The 26,841-nt window shown below is 54.3% G+C and overlaps 2 protein-coding genes across 3 annotated transcripts; both read right to left on the minus strand.

Moving 5' to 3' along the window:
• Positions 1 to 595: 595 nt before the first annotated feature.
• On the minus strand, positions 596 to 12,609 carry FBRS (fibrosin). Its single transcript, XM_054714475.1, has 18 exons — positions 11,388 to 12,609; positions 10,890 to 11,069; positions 10,126 to 10,161; positions 9,981 to 10,010; positions 8,849 to 8,897; positions 8,465 to 8,759; positions 6,830 to 7,131; positions 6,439 to 6,626; positions 6,281 to 6,325; positions 5,984 to 6,079; positions 5,683 to 5,751; positions 4,864 to 4,893; positions 4,410 to 4,481; positions 4,002 to 4,122; positions 3,817 to 3,897; positions 2,801 to 2,884; positions 2,467 to 2,674; positions 596 to 2,364 (listed from the first exon to the last, which is right to left on the minus strand). Exons 1-18 carry the CDS (start codon positions 11,832 to 11,834, stop codon positions 1,821 to 1,823), a joined length of 2,877 nt encoding a protein of 958 aa, XP_054570450.1. The 5' UTR covers positions 11,835 to 12,609; the 3' UTR covers positions 596 to 1,820.
• Positions 12,610 to 14,175: 1,566 nt separating this feature from the next.
• On the minus strand, positions 14,176 to 19,362 carry PRR14 (proline rich 14). Of its 2 annotated transcripts, none has more exons than XM_008152819.3 (12): positions 19,285 to 19,362; positions 18,405 to 18,476; positions 18,112 to 18,280; positions 17,138 to 17,256; positions 16,880 to 17,066; positions 16,570 to 16,613; positions 16,258 to 16,367; positions 15,399 to 15,987; positions 15,196 to 15,265; positions 15,023 to 15,114; positions 14,700 to 14,771; positions 14,176 to 14,610 (listed from the first exon to the last, which is right to left on the minus strand). In XM_008152819.3, the coding sequence occupies exons 2-12, from the start codon at positions 18,425 to 18,427 to the stop codon at positions 14,352 to 14,354; spliced, it is 1,734 nt and encodes a 577-aa protein (XP_008151041.1). In that variant the 5' UTR covers positions 18,428 to 18,476; positions 19,285 to 19,362; the 3' UTR covers positions 14,176 to 14,351. The 2 variants fall into 2 exon arrangements, with proteins under 2 accessions (XP_008151041.1, XP_027983289.1); XM_028127488.2 differs by having other exon boundaries at positions 16,865 to 17,066.
• Between the last annotated feature and the right edge of the window lie 7,479 nt (positions 19,363 to 26,841).

Consider the following 26,841-nt stretch of genomic DNA (forward strand, 5'->3'; position numbering starts at 1 on the left):
AGTAAAAAGGTAGTTGCAAAACAGTACCTTTCACAGGATTCCATTTTAAGCAAATTATTAGAGAACTAGAGGAATATACCCAACAATTAACAGTGGTATCTCTGAGGGACTATGAGGCACTTTCCCTTGGTACTATGTATTTCTGGGTTTGAATTAATAATGATCATGTATAAAAAAATTTTTTAAATATAGGTATTTTCTAACATAACCATGTATGCATATGTATGTGCAGGTAAACACATAGTAAAGGTACCTAAAGAACATATACCAAATGGTTGACAGTGGTTACCGCTGCATGTGTGGGCTTGTGTGGGTTGGAAGATATATAGGAAATTGTTTTGTCTCTTTCTGTAGTGTTTGAAACTTATTTAACATGTACTCCTGGGTTGTAAAAAAAAAAAAAAGTGACAAACTCCAGTGCCCAACGCCCCCAATCCATCCATCCAGAAGTAGAACTCTCCCAGGTGGGAGGGAGGGGAAAACCTTCGTCAGGACACGGATAGTATTATCTTCACCCCTCCTCCCCCGCCCCGACTCCAGGTTCCAGCCCAATCCCCAACCCCAGGTGACACACACCGAAAGAGGAGCCAGGGGCCTCATTGTAACACTCATTTTTATATAAATATCCGCCAGTCATGTTACAGAACAAGCCCCGCCTGGGAAAAAAGTCAACATTATGTTTTTGTTAAACTGACCCCTGCCTTCCAGGCTGGGCCCCAGCCTGGGGGCACCTGCTGCTTTGGGAAGGCTGAGGCTGCTGCCCAGAGGCTGCTAAAGAAGCTGCCTGTGTGGCCCACCCCAAGCTGACCCCCTTCTTTGGTGTGTGGTACATGGTGACCTTCTCTGGCCCTCCGTAGCCTGGGGCAGGGCTCTGGGAACAGGGCTCTAGAGAGCAGGGCCCAGGAGTCCTGGGGGCACTTGGAAATGGAGTAGGGGACTGAGCCACTAAGAAAAGAAGTAGACTCTGAAGCTTAAAGGTTGAGCCTCTTGGGGCTGGGGCACACAGAGGTAACAGGAACAAGTGGGGGGAACCTGGGCTGTCAGCCAAGCAGGAAGCATTTGCACTTCTTTCCAGCCTAGGTATCCAGGTCCCTTCCCCCGTTGGTCCACTTCCTGCTGGATCCCATATTCCTAGGGATAAACCTTGGGCCTGCCTGTCCCCTCCCAGCTCTTCCCCCTGCAATCTCCCCTCCCCCCACAGAGAGGCCAGAGGCTAGGAACACAGCACCAGTCTGAGGATTTAATTAACCAGGAAGGGGGATTATTGGGAGGGGCACCCCTGTAAAAATGTACAAAAGGTCTGGGGGGCTATGTGGAAGGGGAGATAAATATGTACATGGAACTCCCCTTCCTTTAGCCCCTCCTCCCCCAACCCTGAGAGGGCATGAGGACTTGGGTGGTAGGTGAAGGGGAGGGGGGCACTTTGGCCTCTGGCTTAGTGAGCCCTTGGGGAGGCAGGCCAAGGGCCTAGGGGCCCTCAGGGGGCGATGGTGCACCTCAGGAGATCTATGAGCTATGACCTCTGAAATGACCCCCACTCTCATATATGTGTACAGACACACACACACACACACACACACACACACACACACACACACACCCCTCTCTAGAGGTTTGTGACCTCTGCCCTCCCAATGACCCCAAGGTTCATCTGATGCTTGATCTCATGGGGGTTGGGGCTCTGTTCTCAGGTTCCATGACCTCAGAGATGGCTGGTGAGGTCACGACCTTTGCCCTCCAGCCCTGGCTTAAAACCTCAGCTCTAGGATCTTATCAAAAGGAAAGGGGGATGGAGCTTTGCCCCTGCCCCTCCCCTCCCCTCACCTGTCAGCCCGGGCTGGGCCAGGGGCTCTAGGTGGGGAACTAGGCCGGGGGGCGGGCACCAGTGGAGGTGGTGCCCCCAAAAGGGCTCCTGGTGGGGTCTTGCTGAGAAGGTGAGGGGTTCCTGGGGCCGCAGTAGGTGGTGGCGGAGGGGCCAAGCGGCTGTAGAGCAGGGGATGGGCAGGCTCTAGACCATACAGGCGGGCAGCAGCCACCGCCCCTGGTCCAGTCAGCTCCTCACCCGCCTCATAGAAGCGGGGTGGCCTTGCAAGGCGAGGGGGCCCTGCCAACCAGGTTGGCTCCAGAAAGCCAGCACAGCGCTCCGGAGGACCGGGGCCCAGAAAGGGGGGTGGCCGGGGCCTCTCAAACAGCAGGTGAAGGCCCTGAGGCCCGGTGGCAGCAGCGGCGGCAGCAGCAGCCTCCTCTTTCCGCTCTTCCTTTACCCGCACCGATTCCTTGGCTGGCCTGGCCCCTTCCTCACCAGCCCGGGCCTTGGGAGTAGCAGGAGATACTCGGGGCTGGGGCCGTGAGAAGGGGAGGTCCCTGGGGGCAGGTGTGGGAGAGAATAAAGGTACTCCAGAGGTCAGATGCAGGCTGAGGGGGAGGCGCGGGGGGCGGGGGGGGGGCAGTTTGCGGAAAGCATACCTATCTTTCTCCTCCTTGGTGATAGAAGTCTCCCTCCGCTCCACAGGCCGCTCCTTGTCTGAGCCTGGTGTCCGGGCGGCCTCAGGGGGCCGGACCCAGGCAGGAAAGGCCAGAGGACTGCGATGCAGGCGACCCCATGGGTCTGGGGGGGAGACGAAGGCTGGTGGGGCCCCTGGGCTTTCTTTCTGGGCAAAGACGGCGCCGGAGTCTAGACAGAGGGCAAAGTAGAGAGTGACAGGAGCCAGGAGTGGGAGGCCCCAAACAGGCACCCCCCTCCTGCTTGAGCACATTAATCCACTGCCACAGCCTCTTACCCACCCTACCCAGGACTCACTGAATGTGGGGCTGCCCAGGCCTCCAAAGGCCCCGTTGGAGAGGGCAGCCAAGGAGGCGAAGCTTGTGGGACGCCCAAAGGGATCTGTAGGAGAAGAGGGATGGTCAGAGCATTGGGCCGCCCACTCTGAGAGGTCACCGAGAACTAACAGGGAAGAGGCAGATCGGCAAGCAGGCCCCAAAGGCCTCGGCTGCTCTGCCTTAACCTTAACAACCTGGTGCTCAGCACTTGCTTGGGCCGGGCTAGGCAGTGAGCTCTGACATGCACAGTGCTGTTTCACCTCACAAGCCCCATTAGGCCGATAGGGTCATTCCCACTTACAGATGACGAAACAAGCTCTGACAGGTGAAGTGACTTGCCAACCGTCAACCCAGGGCCTCTCTGACTCCAGAGGTCAAGCGTTTACCCCGCACTCCCCCCACCAGCCACCCACACAAGCTCTACAGCAAGCCAGTTACCTGGAAACCTCTGCTGGCTTCCTCCCACTTGACATGCAGAGCCCTTCCCAGCTTGACCCTAATGTCATGCACATGTCCCATAGCCAGTCAGAACAACTAACCTATACCACCATGGGACCTCACCATTTCCTTCCAGGAACACCTTTCCCATTGCCCTCAGCTCAAATCCTCCTTGTCCACCCAAGTCCAGGTTAAATCTCCCCCAACAGCCGGCCTGAGGTGGCTAGGAACCAGTGACCATGCGCTCTCCTGGGGCTGTGCAGCCTTCCTCCACCTTCCTCTCCCAGGTGGCACAATACCCTTTCCACTGACTATTCTTTCAGAGAATATCTGGGCTGGCAGAGATTAGCAGTCACTATGCCCTTTCCTATCCCATTTTACAGGCAATGAAATCAAGGCTCAGAGAGGGTAGAGTAATTTGCCCAAGGTCACAGAGCAAGTGGAACCAGATCTACCCCCATTTCAGCTGCCTTTCAGGTCTAACTTCCATCCCCAGCTTGAGAATTCCTAGAAGTCACAGACAAGGTCTGAGTTGCCCAACATGCCCCTGGCTCTTACCAATGTGGGTGCTGGGGCTCAGAAAGGGTCCATGGGCCCCGGGAGCTGCCGTGAAAGGGTTGGCTGCAGCGTGGACGGCACCTGGGGCAGAGAGGTGGGAGATTCTGATGAGGCTGAGTGGGCGTAAGGTGGGCCTTGGGTTATATATGGGAACCTTAGGCCCCAAGAGGGCTGGCCAGACTCACCAGTTGCAGTGAAGAGGGAGGCAGCCGGGTGGGAGAGCTCCTGGCCAGTGGGCAGGGCCCCATAGGGCCCCGGAAGGCAGGGCAGGAGGTCGTTCCGAAAGTCAAGCTTGTGGGAGTCGCCCTGCATGGGACAGGGAGAGGGGCAGTGAGTGAGGAGCCAGATTTGTCCTCTTGCTCTTCTACCCCTACACCCCCTCCAAGGGCTGCCTGGCGCCAAGATGGGGAGGGAGTGCCTTCTCTGACCACCCCTCTAGTTAGCCAGAGAACCTAGTGCTAATTTTGGAATTGCTAAGGCAGTGACCAGAGATAGGATGGGATGTGTCTGGCCAAGATTCTGCCAAGCTCTACAGAAGGTAGACCCCCAGAGTTCAGGCAGGCCCGCTCTCCCCAGCCCTCCAGCCCCAGTACCTTCATCTTTTCCTGGTGTCTCAGGATCATGTAAGCCACGCGCACGTGCATGGCACACCACTTCCCTGGTTTCTGCCGCCCCAGAAGGATGACCAAAGGGAAAGGGAAGGAAAGAATGTTCACTCGTCACCCACCCCAGGCCTGGCCCTGGGCCCAGACTTGCCACACAACATCTCCTTTTATCATCCCTACAAATGAGGGATGACTAAGTCCATTTCACAGCCTAGGAAACTGAGGCTCAGAGAGATGAACTGTCTTGCCCAACGTCCCATGACCAGTTACATCTGAACCCAGGTCTCTGGCTTACAGTCCTTTCTCTTTCTGCTGTTCCACATCTGGCTGCCTCCATGTCTTGGATTTCTCACTCCTTCTCAAGCATGACCTCCCCCACCCCTCAGCCGAACACCGACACCAGCCCCCAGCCTCATGCACCTGAGGTCCTCACCACACTCACCCTCAAAGGTGGCCGGAAATGGTCAGGGATCTGAGGATGGCAAAGCAGATTGGTGGCGATTCAGACCTGTTTACTGACCTGGGCACCTCATCTCCGCAGCCCCCAAACACCTCCTTGAGACCCTGTGTGGCACCCTTAATCCTTTCCTGCTTGTGTGAGACTCCTTTCCCTACCTCTCCCACTCTGAGCCTCTCCCCTCCAGCACCAAGTTCCTGAGCCAGGCCCCAAGAAGCTTTGCTTGGAAGACTGGGAGTGGTTAGTGGGCAGGCAGAATGATTTCTCAACAGAAGAAGCTGTCCTATTAGTAGCTTTACGTGAGGGTCTGTTTAAGCTTTCTTTAGAGAAAAGCCTGTATTACTGCTGAGAGAGTGTGGAAAACCTCTGGTCTAATCTATCTTTAGGAAATACATCCTGTGCGTTTTCACAGTTCCCAGAGCCCTGGGCTCTAAGTGGGAGGGAAGGCTTGGTCTCCTTGTGCCACTTCACAAAGGGACAACTTATCTTTTCACTGTTTTATAGACAGGACTTCCTGGTATGATGTCATTTTGGGGAGAAAAAGTTTTGTATCTTAAAAAAACATATTGAAACCCCTACAAAAGCCACTGCCCTAATAATCTTATTTCTCGGGCAACTTCATGAAATTCCTATACCTCATGCCTGGGAAATCCTGTCATGTACGAAATTCTCTCACATCACATTCTCAGGAACACCCCCAACATGTGTCAACAGGAGGGATCAGTCAATGATTCATTCTCAAGTCAACCCTGCTCTACGCAACAGACCTTCCAATTCCAGTAGAACCTGCCTTGGCCCCCTCACCTGTGTCCCCTTTGGGGGAAGCCCGCTTGGCATTGGCCCCAGTCGTGGTGGCAGCTCGGGGTTCATGCTCTGGGAAAGGGGAGTGGAGGGAACAGTCAGGAGAGCTGGCACTAGGCAGAAAAGGGGTCTATCACCAAGCTGGGGACTGGGACAGGGAGGAACCATGGCTTTGGGGAAATGTGGGGCCACAGGGGAGGGCAGAATGGGCATGGTTTGGAGAATGGGAAGAAGGTATGTGGACCTGGAGGTGTCTGGGTTCTAGGGGTGGGAGGTGGTGACAGCGTCTGGATTGGGAGCTCACCTTGGGCTGGAAGGCCCCCTGCAGGGAGCCAAAGGAGACAGCCGGCGGGAGGCCCGGAGGCAGGCCGGGCACTGCGGGAGGGAAGGCCGTGTACGGCTGTGGAGAGAATGGGACTAGTCCAAACTGGGGGTGGAGGTGCAGCCCACGTCTGGTCTGCCCATCAGTCCTCTGGCCTCCACCCTAAAGCCCCCCAGGGAGCTCAAGGCTCTTGCTTTTGAAGCTGAAGATTGGATCCCCAACAGTTAGGGTCACACGCACTACTGCATCTATGCCCACACACCACACACATGCACTCACATTATGCCGGAAAAGGCCTTCCATCTTTCCTGGGTATTTCTCAAACTAGGGAAGAGAAGGGAAGAGTAAGCTGCTAGCCAGAGACCCGGGCCTTCCCCTGAAGCCAGACCCTCCCCCCAAGCCTCTGAGCCTTATCACTGGCTCAGTGAGGAGCTCACCATGTGGGGGCCGTGGGGTGGCAGCAGGCCTGGGGGATAAGGGGTGAAGTGCTGGTGGGTGTGCTGGTGGGTGTGCTGGTGCTGGTGGTTGTGCTGGTGGAACTGGAAGGCCAGGGGCCGGGCTGAGCCCCCTGCCCCCACCACCTCAGGGTAGCGAGAGTTCAGGTCCTGGCCGATCAGGTCCTGCTCTGTGGGAGGGGAGGGGAGAAGGCTTTAATATCTGTCGCCACCTGTCAGCCTCCTTGGGCCCGGGTGACTGGCCTTCCCTTCGGGCCACGAGCCACTCCCTCCTCAAGCCCTGCAGTCTGCTAAGGTCCAAATGCCCCAAAGCTGACTGGGCCCAAGCCCAGGGTCATTGCCCCCCACCCCCCGGCCAGGACCCCAAACTCACCAGAAAGGGCGTTAGCAGCTGAGGCCCCAGGGTGCCCTGGCACCTGCAGCAGGGGTGGGGGTGGGGGCAGGGTGGGGCCAGGGGAGAACAAGGAGGGGTGGTGGGGTGGTGGGGGGGGCCGCAGCCCAGGGGGAGGAAAGCTGTGGTTGGACAAAGGTAGGGGCAGTGAGGGCGTCGGGGGCCGGTGGGTGAGCTGCGCGGACGAGGAGGAGGCAGATGAGGAGGAAGAGGACGAAGAGGATGATGAGGGGGGAGGCTGAGCCACGGGAGGGGCCGGGGCCTTGGGGGGCGGCCGTGAAGAGCTGGGGAGAGAAGTGGGGAAATGAGTGAAGGGTTGGGAGGTGCCAGCTCTGACAGGAGTGGGTCAGAAGCCTGGGCGATACCTTGACCCTGGTTCTCCAACATGGAAGGTGGTAGAACCTGGCCCCCAGGATCTCCACCCCCGCCAAGGAACCCATCCTCAGACTGAGGTACCTCCCACAACCAACAACCCCCTCTCCCCTCGCTAGGTCTCATCTTCCACACAGCTGCCTCTGATGTTTTTGGCCACGTGACTTTCCCTTTTCTGATTCAACCACAGCACAAAACATATCATTCATTTTGACACTTAATTACAACAGGCCACCTGGGTCCCTACCCTCCTACGACAGTGGAAGCAGCACCCTGCTGGCCTGACCTAGGAGTTCTAGGTCCAGCTTGCCATTAACATCCTGGGTGACCTTGAGCAAGTCACTGCCCCTCTCTGAGCCTTAGTTTTCTCAATAAGAAAAAAAAAATAACATTGATGACAACAGCGATAGCATGAATAATAATAGCATCAATAACTCTTACCCTTTAGTGAGCACTTACTGTAGGCCAAGTGCTGTCGCTTGTGTTATACGCTAATCCAAGTCTCCAACATTTCCTACCACCTTCCCAATCGCTGCCGCATCCATGTAACCACCTGTACCTTTTACTTCTTTAACATAACTCAGTTTTTCTTTTTAACTTAGCTTCACCCAAGCCACAATGTGTGAAATCAAGGAGATACTAGTCATATTTTTCTAAAGCACATACAAACCGAAAAAAATGTGCTCACGTAATATCTGATTTACTTCACGTAGCACTAATGAGTGTGCACACTTTGGGAAACACTGCGTTAACTCACAATTCTCACAACAGCTTTAGGATGAGGTACTATTATTATTTCATTTTATAGAAAGAGGAAATTGAGGCTCAGAGAGGTTAAGTGACTTCTCGAACATCACATAGCCAGTAAGTGGCAGAGCAAGAATTTGAATTCAGGTCTGACACCAAAGCCAGCACTCTTAATCAGCATGACAGCATTTCCCAAAGCATGTTCTAAGAACACTATTTCTGGCAGATGTGCCTTGCAAAGAGGTCTCAGCAGCAAATAATACTGAGACACGGCACAAACTGGATTCCCCTGCGTGTGAATGTATAAAGCGATCTGATGAGCTCTGTAGTAATCTCTTTAAATTTGTTTCACCCAGTATCTTTCAAACTTTTCATTCTCGTAATCCCTTTTCAAATCATATTCCAAAGGTACTACCCCATGTCCCAGCCACAGAATGTAGGGGTTACTGCCAAAATGACCAGGCCTTTCCAGACCGGACCGAACCCCAGACCACTCACCTGCCAGTGCTGAGGTCCAGGCTGCTGCCATAGGGAGAAGTGCGGAGGCCAAAGGGCGAGACCCGAAGCTGCAGCTGGGGTGGGGGCGGCAGGCTGGGGGTGGCCGGCAGGGGTGCAGGGGGTGAGACAGGAGGCCGAGGGGCTGGTGGAGGTGGTGGTTCCTTCGGGGGAAAAGGCACTAGCAGCGGATCGGGCCCTGGGGGCTGTTCCTGGCTCCGCTCCAGGCCCGACACTTTAGGGACTATGGAGAGTTTAGCTTCACAGTTCCCATTGAAGGCGCCATGAGGGCCCGAGGCTGTGGAGGCAGGACAGCAAACATTCCATTAAGACCCATGCTCACCCTGATTCCCTCCCCTGTCTCCAGCCCCAGCCCTTGGAACCAACCTTTGCTGGTTGAAACAGTAAAGGATGGGTCGAGGTCATCATCGGAGACCTGGGGAAGAAGGGTAGGGACAGGGTCAGGTTCTGGTTAGGCCAAGCCCTTATCCAGGAAGGCCAACAACTTCTGAGCCTGCCAGCAACTGGCAGTGGTGGCAAGTCTATTCCATCACCCGAGTTGAAATCCATCAAAGACTATACTTTAGGGCGGCGGTCGCCAACCTTTCAGACCTCACGGACCACCAGTTGGCGACCGCTGCTCTAGGGTGCCTATGCTTGAGGAAAAAGGGTGGAGCAGCTGAGCCTGAGAATCTGATCGACCAGGAGGCCTAAATCGCAGCAGCACTAAAACAGCAAAGAAGCAAGGAAATAAAACCAAAAAGATATCACTAACTGCTGGCCAATAGGCCTACCTGGTCTATTTGTCTGGTTCGTAAGTTTTAGAAAAATTATAAACTAATTGCTGGTATTTAGATATCCAGATTCCTCATAAAAATTCCGACTTGCAGTCTCACATGGCAACAATGAGCTAGTATTAGATAGTGGCTGCCCGCTTTATATGGACAAGAACTCTGGTTCATCACATTCCCTGTCTAGCCAACTTTAAAAATTAAAACAAGACACATCAGGGAGTACAAATTTAGTTAGTGACAGGGGTAGAGTCCCAACTGCTAGGATCCACTATTTCAAAATAAGCAAATTAGCCAAAGCTGAAAAACACCTTTATAGCGTATGTCCTTACACTGACTACAATGGTTTAGTAGCCTCAATGCCACGAGCACAGTCTCTGCTGAGACTCTCATCTATTAAAGACTGACTAATGGCCAGCAGGAAGGACCAGCCTGTTCCGGAGCTACTCCCAATTTCGGTAGAGAACCAGGGTATCTCCAAGGGCTTTAGAAATGATGGCGCAAGGCAGGGGCCTTCTATGCTTTGGACAACTGGCTCTAGTGACCAAGGAAAAGAAGTCATTTACTCTCTCAGTCCACCCCCCTCCTCCCAATCTAATCCTGGCTCAACTAACTCATACTTCCCACTCAAGAGGAGGCTCTGTCGGCTGCACACAGGAGCCCTGTAGGCTGCAGTTCATTTTATAAGCCGTACCGCTGCCCTCCCAACAAATTCTAGCCCAACTCACCCTCTCGTCCAGATCGCTTTCCGCATCGCACTGGGGAGAAAGAAGACAGAGGTGTCACAAAAAGGAAGAGGAGTGGGGCCCAAAGTAAGTGTGGGCTTTCCGAGAGGGAGGACGGGGAGGGACCGTGCAGGTGGAGAGCACTTACTATGTATCCGGCTTCCAGAGAGTGCCGGGAGGAGACCTGAGAGAGACCAGAGTCCAGAGGTAAGGGAGGCTGACTGGCGAGGCCTTTGGATCGTGTCTAAACTCCCCAGCGAGGCACTGAGGGCCCCTCGTCACCTCCTCTCCACTTCTTTTTAGCTGCTTCTACTGCCACTGCCCAGCCCTGTTCCCAATGCTCTGCCCACTGTCCAAACAGACCGGACTCGCATATCTCTGTGCTTTTGTCCAAAACAACTTTGCCCGGTTTCTCCCCTGAGCAAAACTTATGACTATTCTTCAAGGCCTGACTAAGATATCCTAGGGGGCTTTCCCTAACCACAACCTCCTCCCATCCCCCAGGCAGAATGAGTGGCTTCCTCATGTGGGTTTCTAAGCACCTCTCCCAGACTCGGCCCAGCTCCTCTGGGTTTGGTATAGGTGTTTGCTCCAAGACTGTTTCTTTCCTACTGGACTGCCACCACCTCGAGGGGGATGGCAGAGACATATCTAACTCATTTATGACTCAACTAAGTCCCTCTGATATGCTGGAGGTGGACCTAGTGCCAGCCAGAAGCAGGCAGGTCTGTGGACATATCTCTGTCGGACTTGGATGGGGAGAAGCTCAAACTGGCTCTGCTTTTCATCTTTGTCCTAGAGATTGCGATCACTGTTTGCAATGGGTAGTGGCAGTGTTAATGGAAAATGGGTCTCCGTGAAGGATGTTCTGCCCAGTTTTAAAGGGCAGGGATCTAGGTAGGACAAACTCACCTCTTTCCTTCTCCGCTTATTGGGCCATTTTCGGGCACGATCTCCGGAGGGCCGGCCAGGCTCCCGATCAGAGCTGTCCCCTGGCTCCCCAGTGGCCCCACTGGAGCCCCCCCTCTTCCGCTTCCCCGAATGCTTTAGCCGGTGCTCCAGTCGCTCTGGGGGCTGGAGAGAGGCATCCTTCTGTGGAGGAGGAAGTGGGGCTAAAGCAGATGGAGAGAGGAAAGCTCCCGACCTTCTAGGGGTGACCAGGCTACCGAAGTGGCTCAGGCCGGGTTCGGCGGTCGCCAACCTTTCGGACCTCACGGACCACCGGCTGGTCCCCGGAGACGAGCTCTACCTCCTCCCACCCCAGGGCGGGGCAGAGGCCTGGCCAGAGGAGCCGGTTGCTCTGGTTTGGGGTGCCAACATTCCCCCCTCAACTCCACCCCCTCCAGGCACTGTACCCTTCCCTCTGCCCCAGTGAAGCCCCCCAAGGTTCCCAGCCCCGTCAGGCCCCACCTGCAAGGCCTCGAGGCTGGCGAAGCTGGCGATGGCGAAGCCATCGATCAAGTCCTCCTCCTCTTCCTCCTCCTCCTCCGGCTCTTCTTCGGCCTCCCCGTCGTCCGCACACCCCCCCTCCTCTTCCTCCTCCTCTCCGCGGCTGCCGGAGCCCGCAGGGCGCTTCCGAGCTCGGGGTCGCGGTGGCCGAGGCCTGGGACGGGGCCGCCGCCGTCTCGGGCCTCCGGGCCGCTCTCCAGACGAAGCTGACGACCAGGGCCTGGCGGGCGGCGGCGGCGATGACGATGACGAGGAGCCGCGCGGGGCTGCCAACAGGGCCCGGGGCGCGTCGCCGCCAGGACCTCGGCGGCGCCGCTGCTCCCGGTCTCGGTCTCGGCGCGAGCAGCGCCGCCGCCGCCGCTCTCCCTCAGCGGCCCAGCCCGGGCCCGGAGCCGCGGCCGTCTCCATGGCGACCGCCCTCAGTGCCGCATCCGGAGGCGGCGGGGCCCGAAGCGGCCTGTCCGCAGGCCCAGGGTCGCAGGCGCGGCGTTGGCGGCTGCACAGGGGCGAGAGGGCCACGGCTTCCTTTTGAAAGCAGGATCTGCTGGCCCTGAGCTTGCCCCAAGGCCAAGGCCTGGGGAGCCGGCGCCGCCCCCGGGGCGACAAGCCCGAGGGTCCCCACCCCCCAAGTGGGGCCGGCAGGGCCAAGACGGCGAAAACGGGGCGGCCGTTCCTTTAAGGCGAAATCTCAAGTTGTCCAGTCCCTGGCCCCTTTAAGACGACCCGACGGTGTCCGGCCGGCCTAGTGCGGTGGCCGCCCCTTGCCAGGGGGTCGAGACTAGTCTCCCCAAAGAAGAGGAAGGGCCACCCCTTTAAAAGGGACCGAAAGCTCTCCCCGAAACGCAGACCTCCCCTTTAAAAGTGTCTCAAGTCCTCCGGCTAAAAGAGGCCACCCCTTTAAGGAGTCCTGGGTCCTCAAAACAGCAGGCCGCTGCTGGAAAGGCTCGCGAGTTTGTTTCCAGTCCTCCACAAGCGGCCACTTCCCCTTCACGCAGAATTTAAAGGACTTTCTGGAGTGGGGAGGAAGAGGAGGTAAGAATCCTCACTCGCTCCAATTCTCCCAACAGCAGTTTTCAATTTGTCAGCTCCTGTTAGGCGGCTTCCCCTTTAAGGCTGGCGTTGTAGTCTGCCGAATTCGGTGGCCACCCCTTTAAGGAGATTTAAAGGGGCCTCCTCCAGTCCCAGCTCTTCCAGCCTCCGCCTCCAGTCGCCATGAAAGGCGCGAGGGGGGCGGGGCCGCGGGGGCCAGCCCTCCAAAGCCCCGGATGTGAGGCAACAGTGACGGGTAGAGCTTCTCTGTCTGCCGACATAAAAGTCTCTTCCTCCTTTCCTCGTCTCTGTGTGACTCGCTCCTTAAGGGATCCGAAACAGCCGTTGGTCAGCGGGGGAGCTTCAGCGCACCCTCTTGCTGTCTCCTTTGGAGTCTTGGGCCTCTTCTCCGCCAGGACTTCCCTACCCCCCTCCCTCTTCCTCAGCCTACGCCTCCTCCTCTCTCTGCCTCCTCCCACTCTTCGCCCCCTTCCCCTCACCCCTCCACAGGTTAGGTCGTTGATTGGTGGAAAAGTGTACGTCAGGGCGGGGGCGGAGTCAGACTCGGGGAGTGGGTAATTTGTAACCGCCCTCAAGTTCTGGATTGGACGTACGTCACATTAGTTCCGTCCTCCACCGAGTCTCGTGACTCGACTGGCTAGGAGTAGGTGCTTGGGCGGTTCTGCAGGTGATTCCGCCTTTTCCCGTCCTCCGTTCATTGGCCCACCTTCTGACGGCGTCCGGGCGAGGAGTCCAGTCGCGTTGCGCGAGGCGTGGGGGGCGGTTGGCCGCTGGGCGGCGCGCCGCTGGGGAAGCTCCCCGTCGGCAGCCAGTTACGTCGTCTCTTTCCGCCGCTGGGCTTAGCTTCACGCGCACGCGCCGCGGCGCTGACGTCCGGCGGGCAGCTCGCGCGGCAGGGTTAGCTCCGCGGCGGATGGAGTGGCCGGAACTCGCGGCGCGTGGCGACCGCCGGACGCGCAGGGAGGCGGCCGCGTCGCCTTTTCTCTTGGTCCCGTGGGAAAGCGCCGGCCTGTGCTCTGCGCGCTAACAAAAAGAAGCACCTTGCTCTTCCGGGCCGGGCACTTGCTCACGTATTGACTCATTGGGTCGTAAGAACGTTTTTAGGAAGATACTCTTCTTAGCCCCATTTTACAGAGGGATAGGGGACTGACACACAAATACTTAGTTTCCGAACCAGGATTTGTACTCAGGCCTAGCCCTCGTTCTAGTCTGTGCTCTTGGCCACTGCCCTGTGTTGCCTCTGTTGGCTGGTTATTCTTTATGTAGACACGGCACTGATGCACTCAACGTGCTTACCCCGTATAAAATGGGTACAAACGCCCTCTCACTGGGTTAGGTGCACAGCGAGCACCGCTGACAGTTTGTTGTAGGTGCCGTTTCAGTTGATTCCTCTTAGCTTTGGAACCCAGCAGCAGGTGCTGGCCTGCATGTTAAGAGGACTTCAGGGCCATCTCGATCAAGGCCGTGGGACTTTCAGTCTCCTCTTTGCTGTAAGTGAATTGGAATAACCCTGACCAGGGTCCCATATCACAGTATCTTCTGGAGCAGATTCAGAAGTATTCCTCCACACAAGAATACACAAGTACATCAAGTATCTCCAATGACCATTCCCCACTCCCTCCCTGTGTCTAACCCTCATTGCCTTCCGTGACACCATCCCTATTTCCCAGTCCTTGAGGGCCAAAGTAGACACATCAGCCAATAGTGCCAATCAATTTTAAACTCAACTTGGAACATACAAAAGCATCAGAAACATACCGAAAATTTTACTAGAAATACAGAGAAAAAAATAAAATGGGTGTCAGAGGCTTCCTTCCTTCCAGGATGGATGTACAGATAAACAGATGGAGCTCCTAGGGCACATGGGGCTGCTCCCTAATCCACGTCCTCCTCTTCCAGGAGCAAGGCATCCAGCTCCTCCAGCCGCTGCTGCAGCAGGGGTCCCACATCTGGGCTGGGGGCCAAGTTGGGAGTAAGGGTCCTGCCAGCAGCAGCTCGGACCCCACGAGATGGCCGCCGGGATCGAGGAAGGCTGCTGTCCCGAAACTCCACAGCACGCCGCAGCTTCCTCGAGCTGGTCAAAATCAGAGTCCCATTGCGCACCCGGGGTTCCTCAAAGATGGTCTCAAATGTCCTGGACCAGGCAGGGAGAGGTGCTGGTTACCAGCACGCCTCTGGTTCTAGCCTTCCCTCTATCACCCCCAAGCCTGCACAGTTTCTCACCTCCTGGTTGTAGGGGACTGATAATTCTTGTTGGTGTAAATTTCTTCCAAACTGAACTCCTTCTTGTTCAACCTGGGAGCAAAGAGCAGAGGCCACTGAAAAACCTGGGGCCAGTAGAGTCTGGAGAAGGGATAAGCAGGGCCTGGTCTGTATTTCAGTTGCTGGGACAGGTCAGATGCCAGGAGTACTGCCTGAGGCAGACAGTTCTAAGCACAAACCACCAGATTGGACTGTGCTCCCTGAGTGGAGACAAAGCCACACTTATGGGAATGTGCGTCAACATCTGTTTGGCCAAGGCAGCTCCATATACAATGAGCATTCACCTGATCGGTCGAGGCAGCCCCATTGGTGTAAGGTTTAGTTGAGGACGGGCCGGTGTCCTGCGTATTCTAAATCGAGAAACCTTTCCCAGGGTCTGCAAAAATGGGGCAGAGGGTAAGAGTGCAGTATGGGCACAGGCTCCCACTTAGCTCCTCCCCCTCATCTGTACACCTACCTTGGTCTCAGGGTCTGAAAGCACTTGGTCCTCTGAGGCCCGTGGCTCCTTGCCCTTGGTTGAGCCCAACCTACAGAGAAGATCAAGGCTCAGGGACAAAAACTATTCATAGCAGTATCCCCATCTCCTGCCCATTGGACACGAGGGCAGGAGGCTAGGCCCAGACTGTGGCCAGGGATTTAAGGGTTGATTGAGAGCACTACCTGGGTTCTGCAGGTTCAGAGAAGGAGGAAGTAGATGCAGAGGACGGACAAGATGTGACGAGGGGAGGAGAGCCTCCCACTCCTCCAAGAGGGAAGACCTCTTTCCGGAGACAGGGTCGCGGGGGTGGTGGGGGTCCGGCCATCTCTCCACCACCCACAGTGTGCCGTCGAGGCCGTGGCCGGCTTGGGTGGTGTGGGGCAGGGGGCCAGCTGCAGGTCTCGGAGCCAGGAGGCCCCAGGTCCGGGCAGGAGTGGCTTCGGCCCAGAGATGGCTTAGGGGGAGATGCTGGGGGATTGTGGGCTTGGGCTCGCCACTGGCGGATAGGGGGGCGGGGACTGACAAGTGCCGTATCCTCAGCAGCCCTGGACTGCTCAGCCTCTGAGATGGCGATCTTCAACTCCAACTTCATGGGCGGTGATGGGGGTGGGGGCTGTGGGGCTTTGACCGGAGTGAGGAAGATGTCTGCAAAGCTCTCCAGCTTGGAGCGGACAGAACGGAAGAGAGGAGCCAAGCCCCAGGGACTGAGGCGAGGGCGTAAAAGGCTGGACGGCGGTGGGGTCGATGGGGCTTCCAGAACCGGATCTGGGGCTGAGGAAAGGAGAGGGTCACAGGTGGGCATTCCTCAGCTGCAGTGTCTAAGCCCCATTTTAGTAACTTCAGCCCCTCCCCAAACACTAAACTGCCCGCAGAGGAAGCCTATTCCTAAAAAAAAACCCTAAATTTAAGAGTTGGACATCAAAATCCCTTCTTCACGCACCAAGTTCTGCCCTGGGAGGGGTGAAGCCCCTCTGCATCTGACACTGATCAGCTAGCCAGATTTCCCAGAGCCCCATCCCCTCCCTCTGTCTCAGTCCTTACTTGGTGATGGGTCCTCCAGAGGGTCTGCAGGCAGGGCAGACGGCTGGAATGGGGGTTCCAGGTCCCTGGATGGAGGCTTTGTCTGGTGAATCATCATCATGGACTCAGCTCTGGGGTGAAGGGGCAAGGTAAAAGCTAGGGAAGCTTCCAGATCCAGATCCCACCTGAGCCAGCACCTCCCCTGTCCCTTAAGGCTACTGAAGGTGCTACATGGAACTACTGAACAAGAAAATTCTAATACCCCTAGTTCTGGCTGCCTGTGTATTGGTTGTTGTCTGGTTATCTTAATAATTCCGTCCCCAGCCCTCTCACCTCCTCGCTGGGACGATGAAGTTGGGAGTCTCGTCCGCCGAGTCCTGGGTATAAACATGGGATGTTTGTGGGGAGGCAGGGAAGCCTCCTCAGCTCCCCACATCCCATCTCTCAGCCTCCAGATGCCTGCCTGGGTTTGCACTAAAGACTTTTTCATTTGGGCTTTGCTCAAGCAGTATCTTCCGCCTGAAATGCTGTCCTCTTTTCTCTGAGCAAAATCTACCCCCGACTCAGCTCTCCTGTCTTCTACCCTCACTGGACTGCCTGACCCCAGCTGCACCCCTGACATCCTTACCGGAAGTTCGCATACCTCAGCTGGGGGTCTGGGACTGACGATGTCTTCTAGCATCACCACCAGAGTAGGCTGCGGTGCCTGGTCCACCTCTTCTGAAGGGTCTTCTGGGCCAGAGGTTGTCTTTGATCGACACCTCAGGGTGGGAGAAGGCCGGTTGATGCGGCTCAAGGGCTCTCGGCATAAGTGCATTGGATAGGGAGGCCTAGAAAGGGACCACAAAGATCAGAGGGGTTCAGCTGTGTTACCAGCTTACCCCTATCCTGCCTTGCTCACCTGGCCTTCGATGACCACACAGCCTGTTGGGGTGGGGAAGCAGACAGCTGGTGAACAGAATCCCAATGGTTGCTGCGGTGTGGTGGGGTGGAGGTCTCCTCTTGGGGCACCAGGGGGACCTAAGAGAGGAGGTGTCACGAGCAAGGTGATGGCCCTAGCCAGTTTGGCTCAGTGGATAGAGCGTTGGCCTGCGGACCAAAGGGTCCTGGGTTTGATTTCGGTCAAGGGCACCTACCTTGGTTGCAGGCTCCTCCCCAGCCCCGGCCCTGGTTGGGGCTTGTGCAGGAGGCAACCAATCAATGTGTTTCACATCAATATTTCTCTTTCTCTCTCTCTTAAAAAGAAAACAAAACAAAGCAAAAAACAATGGAAAAATATCCTCAGGTGAGGATTAAAAAAACGCAAAAAGAGCAAGGTGAAGAATGAGGTTGGACTGGACAGGGCCTCCCTGTGCCTGGCCACAAAGCTGACAGGGGTTGTGGCTAATATTCACTCAAGATCTCCAGAGAGGTGAGTTAAACAGAACTGGGCCCAAATATCAGTGTTCTGAGCTGCTGGTGCGGGATCTAGGTAATCTCACCCAAGCTGTTTAAAGAAATGAAAAAGTGAGTGATCTTGGGTGAGTGACTGCCCGGTTTGGGACCTCAGGTTGTCTCTGTGCAATGGAGCAAGCGGTCTCAGTCCGCTTCCTAAGGTCTGCCTAGAAGTTGGGCTGGGAAGAAAGCGGGAGAGTAGGGATGTGGTTCCAGCCCAAGGGGGTTGGCTGGTGGTGGGGAATGGGCACTGGAGACCCTGCCCATTTTGAGGCTGGCGTTAAAGAGAGCCAAGCACACTCCAGCATTAGGGCGGCTGCTGAGCAATGTGTGTGAGAATGAGGTGTTTGTACCTCAGTTATCCTCACCAGTGATCTGGCCCGATGGGTACTGAGAAGGGACCTGGGTGGGGAAGGCAGCCTCTCCTTTCAAGGGGCTCACCATATGGGCAGCCATGACATCTTCCAGCACCACGGCTAGGACCCGCCGAGAGGCTTTTTCCAAGGGTGAAGGGACCACGGGGATCTGTAGCCTCGGCCGTTTCGGGCTTCTGGCTCCCCATAATGCTCGAGTCAGGGGCTGGCGGCACAGACGTGGCTGGCCAGGGGGGCTGCAGGATGAAAGAAGCAGAGGACAGTCGCTTGAGCCTGTCGTTGGCTTCGTGGTTTCCCCTGTATGGTCACCAGGCTCCCCGTTTCCCGAGCTCAAGGCACGCTGGCAGGGTACACTCTCACCTGGAGTCCCCGGGCAAGTCCATGGGGGAAGCGGCGGCTCCGGGGAGTCCCTGGGGGATCCCAGGCTGCAGCCTGGGGTGGGAGGTGGGGAGCGGGGGAATGGGGAGTGAGGGCCAGCCCTTTCCCTGGGGCTCCGCCCTTCATGGTAGTAAGCAGTTCTCGGTAACCGACGGGGCTGGAGACTTGGGGCGCGAAAAAGCGCCCCCAGTCGGCCGTCCGGAGCGTATGTCTTCCCACTGCCGCCGCCGCCGCCGCCGCCGCAATCAAAGGATCACTGCTGGGCACTTGCCGCAAGAACCGGAATTGTAGCGGCCCCAGATCTCCCACGGCCCGAGCCTCCCGGGGCCTTTGTCCCTGTAGATTCTGCCCTGAGAACTGCCCCCACCCCCACCCCGGGATCAGCTGGGCTCCTGTCAGGAGAGGCTCAGTTTCCGCTGGATCCCGCTGCGATCCCCATCCACAGCCGGCGAGTTGCCGAGGGCTCCGAAGCAATACTCCCACACACCGACGCTTCCCCCTCCCACCAGATCCCTCAGACTGGATCCGAGCGGAAGGAATCCTACAGCGCGTTTCCTCCAATCAGACGCCGCGGGAGGACCCTCCTCTCCCTGGGAGCTTCGGCTCTGCAAAGCTCCGCTCACGGTCGGCCCGAACTTGAGCATCACAAACTCTGTCAGGATCCCCGGGGATCCACTGTCCAGCAGATACCCCTCCACTCCAATCCCGGGAGGTCCCGCCCACAGACCCCCTCCCTCCACCCTCCCCGGATCCCCGCCCAGCTCTCTCCCCAGCCCGGGACCAGAAGGTTCAAAAGTTTCCTTCCCTCCCTCCTCCCGCCCTTTCTCCAGCCGCTCCGTGCCCTCCCCCGCTCACTGCTTACCGCCGCCTCCCGCCGAACCCGGGTCTTCGACGGCTCCCACCTGCGGCTCCTTTAAAACTAGCCTTACCCAGTGCTGCCCAATCGCCGAGGGCCTTCTTCTCGGAGCCTGCGGGCAGTGCCCAATCGGCGGCCCGCGTCTTCCTGGGTGGTGAGGCACCAAGTGAAGCCACCTGAGAGCCATCCTCTCCGGGAGGTTTGCAGCCACACGCGGCAGCGCAGCTTTTGTGTTTGAGGGCAGATGTCGTTGCTCTCGAGGAACCACAGTGAACGGGTGGCGTCACCTTCTGCTAGCCAGGCAGGGCGGAAGCCCATGCCACGTTTCTGGGACAGTGAGACCACCGTAGCGAAGCTAGCTTGCCGCCACGTTTTTTGAGGGCATCTTCCGGTTCTTTCGCTATTAGGCCAATCAATGGGAACGGAGTGCTAACGATCTGTGAAATTCCCAGTGTCCTAGAGAGGCTCATCGAGGCCGGTTTCGGTACCGTCCTGGGTACCTCAACCGGGTTCCCACGTAGCAGGGAAGCGTTTGGGAGTGGGTGGTGAGGGCCAGAGACGAGGACGGGTGCCCCTTCAGGCTCCGTTGCTCGGCGGGGTCCTGGAGAGACTGGGCTGAGCCAAAGTGGGGAGGACACTGGGGGCGTTGAGCTTAATTTCACCCGTGCACCTCTTCAGGGAAAGTGGGGTTTGCTGCGGCCCGGGCAGAGGGCTCAGAATAGGGGCGTCATTGCAGGAGACCAGTAACCAACTTGGCGTGCGCTGTGGGGTCTAGCCTCTTTCCTCTTTGAGACAGGCTCCCATGAGCCCTCTTTCAAAAGGGGCCTGGCTGATGAGGCGTGTAAGTGGCTCTTAGTAGTAAGAGATGAGGGATGGAATCCCGCTGCTTGGAGAGGCTGCATCACAGAACCTTACCAGGAGCGGGCCTGGTGATGGGAGGTAGTGGGTAAATCCTGGCTCTTGCATTGTGAAGGCGTTCTCACCGTCTAACCAAAGCCTGTGCCTCCACTAGTTCTCCTTCCCCAGGATTCTAAACATCTATTTTGTTGTTGTTGTTGTTGTTCCACTTAGTTTTGCATTCATTGGTTGCTTCTTTTTTAAAAATATACTTTATTGATTTTTTTACAGAGAGGAAGGGAAAGAGAAAGGGAGTTAGAAATATCGACGAGAGAGAAACATCGATCAGCTGCCTCTTGCACACCTCCCACTGGGGATGTGCCCGCAACCAAGGTACATGCCCTTGACCGGAATCGAACCTGGGACCTTCAGTCCGCAGACCGATGCTCTATCCACTGAGCCAAACCAGTTAGGGTGTCATTGGTGGCTTCTTGTATGTGCCCTAACCAGAGATCACACTGCAAGGTTGATGTATGGGGAGGAGGCCCTCACCAACTGAGCTACCCAATCAGATTTTCTTTATATAAGAGAGCCTGAAGCCTAGAATTCTTGGCCTGAGGTGCCTCCCCAGCTCAGCATGATTCTCTCTTATGGGATTAAATGATAAAAGTAATTACACAAAAGATTGTGCCGCATGCAGCATGGGCAGGTTCCGTGAGCCCGAGGAGGGGCGGTGAAGGATTAAAGAAAAGACAGACAAGAGAATACAGCTGGGGCCCGGTGGAACACTGCTTCCCTGATGGAGAGACAGCGCTATGGCCTGCAAGCCAAGTCTTTATTTTATAGTCCAGCACACAAAGCAAACTAAGGGTAATGGTCAACCTGTTTACAATGTTCTTGTGAGTTTCACTTGTTTTGGCAGCACTTCCCACAGCCCATTAGCTACCTAGGTAGGAGCAAGGGAGGACTATAAGGTCAAGCTTAATTATGCTAAGGATTCTGCCCTCCAAGCTGGGACTTGTTTGTGGCCCTGCCACAGGTCAGTCTGAGGCTTGACCCCATAGCCTCCTTACAAAAGATGATATAGAAAGAGCAGAATTAGCAAAAGTTGGTGTGGAAAGTGAAAGCTCTCCAACTCTATAAATAAGGACTCATCAATAGCTCTTCCAGGACTATAGCAGCGACTCTAATGGCCTGCTGGGCCCTCTGGAATTCCATTATAAGGCTTCTGGTAGAAGTAGGCAGCAGCTCTTTCAGCTAGAAGTGTTCTCTCCCCCTGGATCGGGACTGGCTGCATAGTACCTGAGGATGTTCCTTGGCTGTCTGGTAATGCTCGGAGATCCTTCTCTACCTTGGCAAGTTAAGAGACCCTCTGTAAGCTCTCACTTAATTGCTTAAACACACAGGTACTTCCCAGGCCTCAAGGCAAGACAAGTTGCCAGATCTGAGTTTTCATTCTCTAGATCAGGCGTCCTCAAACTGCGGCCCTCGGGCCACATGCAGGTGTTTTTGCCGTTTTGTTTTTTTACTTCAAAATAAGATATGTGCAGTGTGCATAGGAATTTGTTCATAGTTTTTTTGAAACTATAGTCCGGCCCTCCAACGGTCTGAGGGACAGTGAACTGGCCCCCTGTTTAAAACATTTGAGGACCCCTGCTCTAGATCTCCTGAAGAACTCAATGCCAAGGGCAAAGGAGGTAGTTTTAAAGAAAGGGCCTGGAACTGAGAAATCTGGTAGGTACAACCCTAACTGGGGTGCTGGAGTTCATCAAATTGAAGTCTAAAGTAGACTCCGGTGTCTTGGCCCCCAGCCCAGGCCAGCAACTCCCAGCCTTCATAGCTTCAAGATCTTATTTGGGCCCTCTTTGTGACTACCATTTCAAAAACTATCTTACCCATCACCTGTGTACTCACTCTACGGTGTGGCAGGAGGCCCCACACAGTCTCCAGCAAGCCAGGCGATGTGGCTGAATATTGGCTGTTAGGGCACTTCAGTGTATCATCTTCAGAAACTCTGGGCCCATTTAGACTCTGGTCTCTCACCTGCTTAACTGTTCCCTGGCTTCAATATAATGAGAACAATAAACCCTGCCAGGCCTTATCTCAAAATGGACTTGGAAGATCAAGTGAGTAGACACTCCTGAATGTGCCTGATAAATAAGCCTCAGGCTACAGGTAAAAAGGGGATGATAAAAACCGCCTATTCCTCTCAGAGAGTCCTATGCCTTGTGCTCCCAAGTCAGCTGCTCTGCTAAGTCCCTTTCTCTGCAGAAGCCTCTAGCCTGATCTCCATATCAGCCAGGGTGGGTTGGTTAGGATGTGGCTTTAGGGTGTTGAGATGAATTTGGGTTGCTGCTCTTGTTGGCATCAGCCATGCAACAAAATGTCAGTGCCACTTGTATGCTATGTCCTGGGGATAGATAAGTGCCTGTGATAACCAGAATGGTGAGCCAAGGTTTTTTCCCCCCCAGGGTCGCGTCTCACCTCTCCCAAGAATGAGCGCCCTGGGCCAGAAGATTTAAGCAAAAGTGGGAATTTTATTACAAGCAGATTCAGTCTCCCCCGCATGAGGGGGGGGGGGGAGGGCCAATAACGGGCTGCCCGTTAAAGCCTGTCTAGGGGTATATATTTGCTACAAGTCTATTCTATATCTACCCATGTCATCACCTGAGTGATTCCCTCAGTTGTTCTTGCCCAGCAACGGACCTGAACTTTGCCTGTTCTTATAAGTCAGTTCGCCTTATTGTTGCAGACCCTCCCTAGATTCCTATGCCTCCCACTTTGAGTCCAGAAAAGTTTTTTATATATATATATATATATATATATATATATATATATATATATATATATTTTTATTGATTTTTCACAGAGAGAAAGGGAGAGGGATAGAGAGCTAGAAACATCGATGAGAGAGATACATTGACCAGCTGCCTCCTGCACACTCCCCACCGGAGATGTGCCCGCAACCAATGTACATGCCCTTGACCGGAATCGAACCTGGGACCTTTCAGTCCGCAGACCGACGCTCTATCCACTGAGCCAAACCGGTTTCGGCGAGTCCAGAAAAGTTTTATTAGTTCCGCTTGCTTGGTTTTTGTGATCAGGCTTGCTCAAACTGCTGTGTCTGCCCCTGCCTATGTTTCACCTGCCTTTGTTTCCCACTGGACCTCTGCCCTGTGTGCCTGCATTTCAAGCTAACTTCTCTCACCTTTCCCTACGAGTTTGGAGTTTCTATCCCTATATACAAAAGCGCCATTGTCTCTGCTGATTACCTCAGTTTCAGTCCCCTCCATCCTCAAGCACTCAGCCTAGCCAGGTGTCAGCACATTCCTGCCCAATTTAATTCCTCTGCTGGTGAGCTTTTATTTTTAAAATATATTTTTATTGATTTCAGAGAGGAAGGGAGAGGGCGAGAAAGATAGAAACATCAATGATGAGCGAATCATTGATCGGCTGCCTCCAGCACACTCCCTAACGGGGATGGAGCCTGCAACCCAGGCATGTGCCCTTGACCGGAATCGAACCTGGGACCACAGGCTGGGACCTGATGCCCTATCCACTGAACCAAACTGGCTATGGCCTGAGGAGCTTTTTTTTTTAAAAAAAAAAAAATATTTTATTGACTTTTTAACAGAGAGGAAGGGAGAGGGAGAGAGAGTCGAAAACATCGATGAGAGAGAAACATCGATCAGCTGCCTCCTGCACACCCGCTCCTGGGGATGTGCCCGCAACCAAGGTACATGCCCTTGACCTGGAATCGAACCTGGGACCTTTCAGTCCGCAGGCCAACACTCTATCTACTGAGCCAAACCGGTTAGGGCCTGAGGAGCTTTTAAAGACCCACCTTTGGGGGCTCTTCCACTCTGGTCAGCTACTTCAAATTGTTATAATTTATCTGAGAAAGCTAGTACTACCCATGGCCTATCTATCTCTTCCCCAATCTAGAGAGCCCACCACCCGTTCCATCTTTTCCTTCACTTTTACTTTGGGGGCCGGGGCGGGGAGGGGGGGGGGACGTGATAGGCCGGGGTCAAGTTTGGAGGAACTGGTAAAGTGAAGATGGGGAAGGGGAGAAGGTTTGAAGGATTGGAGAAAAAGTCAAGAAGGGTGAAGGGAGCTGCTTATCTGAAACAGTGATATGTCACTGTGCTGGTTATCAATTTATTATCTCTCAACTCTGAATTTATTCTTTTTGCCTGCTCTGTGAAAAAATGGATCTGGGCCCTTTAAATATTTTTTTCTCTGCTAGCTGGAATCATTAAGTTTTGTCAGCTAGGGAGACATTGCAGGAAGAAAGGGTTTTGCTTCCTGGTTCCAGTGAGCCCTGTTGGCAGGGTCCTGCAGTGCACGTGGGTTCCCAGCCCCCAGCTTCTGCAGTGCAGGCAGCTTCTCCAGTACCAGGCTCCTGCAGGGCGAAGTGGCCAACAGCACCCGGTGGCTAACAGCTCCCCCTGGTATACCCCTTGGACACTTTTTAAAAATATATATATATTTTTATTGATTTTTTTTTTACAGAGAGGAAGGGAGAGAGATAGAGAGATAGAAACATCGATGAGAGAGAGAAGCATCGATCAGCTGCCTCCTGCACGCCCCCCACTGGGGATGTGCCCGCAACCAAGGCACATGCCCTTGACTGGAATTGAACCCAGGTTGACGCTCTATCCATTTCAGTCCCCAGGCTGACGCTCTATCCACTGAGCCAAACCGGCCAGGGCACCCCTTGGACACTTTTGTGGTGGGGTGCCTCTGGTGAGATACCTTTCCATGAACAGTTTTCCCTGACACCCTAGAGCAGGGTGGAGAACATCCAGGCCATGGGCCGTATATGCCCGGGAAATCATGTGGTCTGGCCCTGCCAAGACATTAGGGGTGAGTTAATTAAACGTTTGACCAAATATAGCAGGCTAATTTTTATTTTATTTTTTGCAGCAGGCTAATTTTAAAAAATATATATTTTATTGATTTTTTACAGAGAGGAAAGGAGAGGGATAGAGAGTTAGAAACATCGATGAGAGAGAAACATCAATCAGCTGCCTCCTGCACACCCCCTACTGGGGATGTGCTCTCAACCAAGGTACATGCCCTTGACTGGAATCGAACCTGGGACCTTTCAGTCCACAGGCCGATGCTCTATCCACTGAGCCAAACTGGTTAGGGCAGCAAGCTAATTTTTAAGTTGATAATTTTGTATGGCCCGAGAATGATGTTATAAATATCCAAATGGTCCTTGGCAAAAAAAAAAAAAAGGTTCCCCACCCCTGCCCTAGAGGGAAGATTTCCAGCAAGTTACACTGGAGTGGCATCTCCGTGATTTCTATCTTCTCTCCAAAAACTTCTGGATCTCTGCCCTGGCCAGGTGGCTTAGTTGGCTGGAGCATCGTCCTGTACACTAAAAAGTTGCAGGTTCGATTCCTAGTCAGGGCACATATCAAGTTGTGGGTTCAATCCCCAGTCAGGGTGTGTATGGGAGGCAACCAATTGATATTTCTCTCTCTCCCTCCCCCTTCCTCTCTCTAAAAAGTAATAAAAAACAAAACAAAACAAAACATATCCTCAGGTGAGGATTTAAAAAAAGTTCTGAATCTCAGCTCTAGGGAGGCCCAGGTAGAGGCTTTTTCTTGGGTGCTATATCTCAGCATGAGGGGTAGTGACTGCTCCTATATATGATATCACTGTATTCTTTAGAATTCTCTTTACTTCTTACTATCTGTAGTGGGCAGAATTGTGTATCCCAAAAGATATGTTCTAACCCCCAGTTCCTGTGACTGTGACGTTATTTGTAAATAAAGCTGAACTTTTCAGATGTATTCTATGAGGTCATACTGGTTTAGGGTGAGCCCTATTCCAGTAACTGGTGTTCTTATAAGAAGAAGAAAATTTGGACACAGACATGTAGAAAGTAGAATGCCATGTGAAGACAAGCAGAGACATATGGAAAGAATGCCATGTGGCAACAGAAGCAAAGATTTGAGTGATGCATCTACAAACCAAGGACTGCCAGAGGTTGCCAGCAACCAGCAGAAGTAGAAATAGGCAAGGGAGGATTCTAACCTGGATCTCAGAAGGAGCATGACCCTGCTGTTGCATCGATTTCAGATTTCTAGTCTCCAGAACAGCAAGCAAATAAATTTGTGTTGTCTTAAGCCATCACCCAACCCGTGGCAATTTGTTATAGCAGCCCTAAGAAACAAATACACAACCCAACCCCTCATTTCTCTAATTACCTATTATAGTTGATAATTCTTTGTATTAAACTTGTGCTTGTTGGAATTACTATATAGGTTCTTTCTCTTCTGACTGGACCTAGACTTATGCCATTACCAACAAAAATACTAGTGTCTCAGCATTAAATCAAATGGAATATCTGAATCTTGAAAGTCCCTACCACAATCGCTATGAAGAGCTTTAAGAAGTAAGCCATTTTTGAAAGAGGAATAATGTCTACATTGTAGACATGTTCCTTAAAGGCATTCGAATGTTCTATCGACCCGAGAAAGAATGAACAGTGAGTGCACAAGGTGCCTGTGAAGACAGCTGGCTTCACTGAAGAGGAAGAAGTTGAGCTGGACAAATGCCATGTTGTCTAAAGGCAATGCCTCACGTCTATGGTTTCAAATGGAGGCCAACTCTAGACAACACTCAGAAAACAAGTCCAGGTGGAGTTTTCTGGAAGTGACTGTCTAATGTTATAGGCTGGGAAGGCAGAGGGACAGTGGTACTCAGGGC

This window comes from Eptesicus fuscus, chromosome 4 (genome assembly GCF_027574615.1).
Source record: "Eptesicus fuscus isolate TK198812 chromosome 4, DD_ASM_mEF_20220401, whole genome shotgun sequence".
NCBI lineage: Eukaryota > Metazoa > Chordata > Mammalia > Chiroptera > Vespertilionidae > Eptesicus > Eptesicus fuscus.